The sequence below is a fragment of the Pituophis catenifer genome, unplaced genomic scaffold, assembly GCF_029215685.1.
Source record: "Pituophis catenifer annectens isolate HBS135680 unplaced genomic scaffold, rPitCat1.0.hap2 SCAF_15, whole genome shotgun sequence".
In the NCBI taxonomy this organism is placed as follows: domain Eukaryota; kingdom Metazoa; phylum Chordata; class Lepidosauria; order Squamata; family Colubridae; genus Pituophis; species Pituophis catenifer.
Genome location: NW_027256895.1, coordinates 11,776,610 through 11,780,184, shown reverse-complemented (window position 1 = coordinate 11,780,184; position 3,575 = coordinate 11,776,610). Strand labels below are relative to the sequence as shown.

The 3,575-nt window shown below is 39.6% G+C and overlaps 1 protein-coding gene across 1 annotated transcript; it reads left to right on the top strand.

The window, feature by feature from the left end:
• Positions 1-688: 688 nt before the first annotated feature.
• On the top strand, positions 689-1,633 carry LOC139324367 (olfactory receptor 6M1-like). The gene has a single exon (XM_070954079.1). The coding sequence runs from the start codon at positions 689-691 to the stop codon at positions 1,631-1,633; it is 945 nt and encodes a 314-aa protein (XP_070810180.1).
• The last annotated feature ends 1,942 nt before the right edge of the window (positions 1,634-3,575 follow it).

Genomic DNA, 3,575 nt, shown 5'->3' with positions numbered 1-3,575 from the left:
CAATCCTTGTCTATATGACTATAAATCAAGCCGGGATATCCATCCAATGCTGTCAACGGAAGCGAAACAAGTCTACAAGCAAGAAGGAAAGACGTTGGTCACCTTTTCTTTATGTTCTTGAGATCTCACTGAGAAGACCATCAAAATGAAGGTTGCTTCAAAAGAGTACGCAAACCATAAATATGAATGGAGTCTACTGCCATCAACACTTTTGCCTAGGTAAATAACTAAAAAACCAGTGCATCGTTCAAGCAGTGTGTAAAATCAGTATTATATTCTGCTGGGATGTTGGATTTTAAAACCGTGATATGTAGGAATCCTTGGTGTTGAAAAATAAGGACAGTCACACAAGAAAAGAAAGGAAGCATTGGTAATATGGAATTCTTAAGAAAATAGGTTTTTTTGGGGGGTAAAACATGAGTGGGGATTATACTATGCATTTTGGAGTGTTTTTTTTTTAAAAAAACAAACAAACATATAATTTACTGAATGTGTGACCGAATGGAAAATATACCAAGCCGTAAGCCAAATACAGCAGAGAAGTAGATGTCCTTCAAATTCTAAATGTGGACAATTAGAAGTTTATATTCTCACACAATCTGGACTTCTGGCAATCCGTTCTGAAGTTCTAGGGTGTCTTGAAATTATACAAATTCATGCCGCAAGAACCTTCAGGCTCACGTTGGCGATGGAACTGAACTCTCCCAACGTCACAGTGGTGACTGAGTTCATCTTAGTAGGCTTCCAACTTTCAAAGGCCTTGGAATGCTTCTTGTTTTGGGTCTTCCTGTTGGTTTTTCTGCTCACGTTGACTGGGAACTTCGCCATCATCGCCCTGGTGTGCATGGACCAACGCCTCCAAACCCCCATGTACTTCTTCCTCTGCAACTTGTCTTTTCTGGAGACTCTCTTTGTCTTGACAATCTGCCCAAAGATGCTCGTGAGTCTGATTTCTCTGAACAAAACTATTTCTTTCGGGGGATGTATTGCCCAGTGCTATTTCTACTTCTCCTTGGGTACTTCTGAGTGCATTCTTATTGCTGTGATGGCCTTTGATCGCTATGTTGCTATCTGCTACCCACTCCGCTATGCCATCATCATGAACAAACGTCTCTGCGTCTTCTTGACCCTGGGCTGCTGGACTGGGGGATTCCTTCTCCTTCTTATTCCAGTGCCCTTCCTTCTCCATCTGTCCTTCTGCGCCTCTAATCTCGTTGACCATTTTTTCTGTGACTACGCCCCAATTATCAAGCTTTCTTGCAGCAAGAATGTAAACTTCCTCCTGGACTTTGAGACAGCTCTCTCCTTAGCGGTGATGCTGACCTCCTTATCTATCAATGGAGTCTCGTACATCTATATTATTTCCACCGTCCTACAGATGCACTCCACCAAAGGCCAGAAGAAGACTTTTTCCACCTGTGCTTCCCACCTTACAGTAGCTAGCATTTTCTACGGCAGTTCCATCTTCATGTACTCCTTACCCACCAAAGGACGTTCCCGGGGTGTCCAAAAATCCATGGCACTTCTGACTGCGGTTATTACTCCATTATTGAATCCTTTTATTTATACCCTGAGAAACCAGAAGGTCAAAGAGGTCTTAAAAGACTGTTTGAAGAACTCATTTCAACACTGAGAAGAACAGCACCAATTTCCCTCATCTGTGTCTAGGAAATTTCATCTTACATTTGCACACAGCACCATTTCTATAGAGGGACGATCGAGGGCATCCTGTCATGTTACATTACAGTTTGGTTTGGAAACATTACTGCTTCAGACAGGAAGGTGGTGCAGAGAGTGGTGAGGACAGCAGAAAAGATTATTGGTAGTTCACTTCCATCTATCCAGGACATGGCATATAAGCGATGCTTGAGGAGGGCCCACAGGATTTTCTGGGATGCTACACACCCTCTTCACAGTGTAGAAAAATTGATCGTGTATGTTTTGGCTATTGTCCTGCTTTATGTTAGTAGTTTTAGGGCTCCAAAATCATAAATGGGGCACATTTTGAAAGCATTACATCCAGATGCAAGAAAGTCTTCAACTTTTCATCATGCATACAAACTATAAATGTGAAATATATGTATTCCTGTTCTTTGCAATAAAATAAATTCTCTTCCTAGAAGAGAATGAGGGGAAATTTACTCTCTGCTTGTTGATCTATAGCCACAATTGCATAGAGAGCACTGAAGTTAGATTATCCCCCGGATAGATTATTGCTGTAAGAAGGATACCTGTAATATTAGACTACAGTAGAGATATTCATATGTTAGGGTTAGGGTTATTGATATGTCCCCATATTAAAATACATGTATGCATCAAAGGGCAATACAATTAGCAACAATTTTGATTGTTGTTTATTTAAAGACAGATTCCTTTAAAATATTACCTGTACATTTCAGTTTTATAAGCAGCTGATGAACTATTCACTCTGTATTCTAGCTAATAAAAAGGATCTCTCTCTCTTTCTCCCTCTCCCACTCCCACTCCCTCTGCCTCCCCTCTCCCTCATCTCTATCTCTATCTATCTACATCTATATCTATGTCTATGTCTATCTATATCAACTATATCTATATACCTATCTATATCTCCTTTCTCCTATCATCCATCCATCCATCCATCCATCCATCCATCCATCCATCTAGCTATCTAGTTATCATCTGTCTATCTATTCATCCATCCATCTATCCATCTATCCATCTATCTTTCTATCCATCTATTTTTATCTGTCTATCTATCTATCTATCTATCTATCTATCTATCTATCTATCTATCTATCTTCCCTCCCTACATTGCTGATACCCTATGGTGAGAAACATAGTAGTGAGAACTGCAAACTGTCATAAGCAAAGTAAAAGAACCTTGATGGATATATGCAAATTATTACAAAGCAAAAGGGGCTGAAACATTTTAAAGTGCAGAAGTATGGGTTAACATTTAGAAGAAGAAAACACTTCTCCAAGTCACCAAAGTATAAGAAAGATGGGAAGAAACAACACACAATGAGACTTGTAAGACGGTATAATTATAGCAAATCTCAATGAAGGAATGTTAATCTTTCTGTAGAGTTGATTTCCTGCTCTGATCTAGCAATAGCAATAGTACTTAGACTTATATTCCGCTTCATAGTGCTTTACTGCCCTCTCTAAGCAGTTTAAAGAGCCCCCAACAATCTGGATCCTCATTTTTTGACCTCGGAAGGATGGAAGGCTGAGTCAACCTTGAACCAGTCAGAATCACTATCTGCTGATAGTTGGCAGGATTAGCCTGTAATATTGCATTCTAACCACTGTGCCACAACAGCACTACCTAAAGGGTCTGACAGAGAGGGAGGAAGTTTTCCATATTCCACATTCCACAAATCTGAAGTGTCAGAAACATGATTGGGCAGATTGTAGATATCTACAAGGCTACCAAAATTGCCCAAAATGTTATAGGATCTCACTTATTAAGAGGAGAAAAGCTAGTGTTGCCAGGTGTCCACTATTTGAGTGGACAGTCCGCTTTTTTCACATAATGTTCACTATTTTTTTTCACAAAATAGTGGACATTTTTTTTTATTCAAAAGCTTTATGAT

What these genes read in the sequence shown, in the direction of transcription:
- LOC139324367 (XM_070954079.1), top strand. Translation starts at nt 689, where the DNA reads ATGGAACTGAACTCTCCCAACGTCACAGTGGTGACTGAGTTCATCTTA.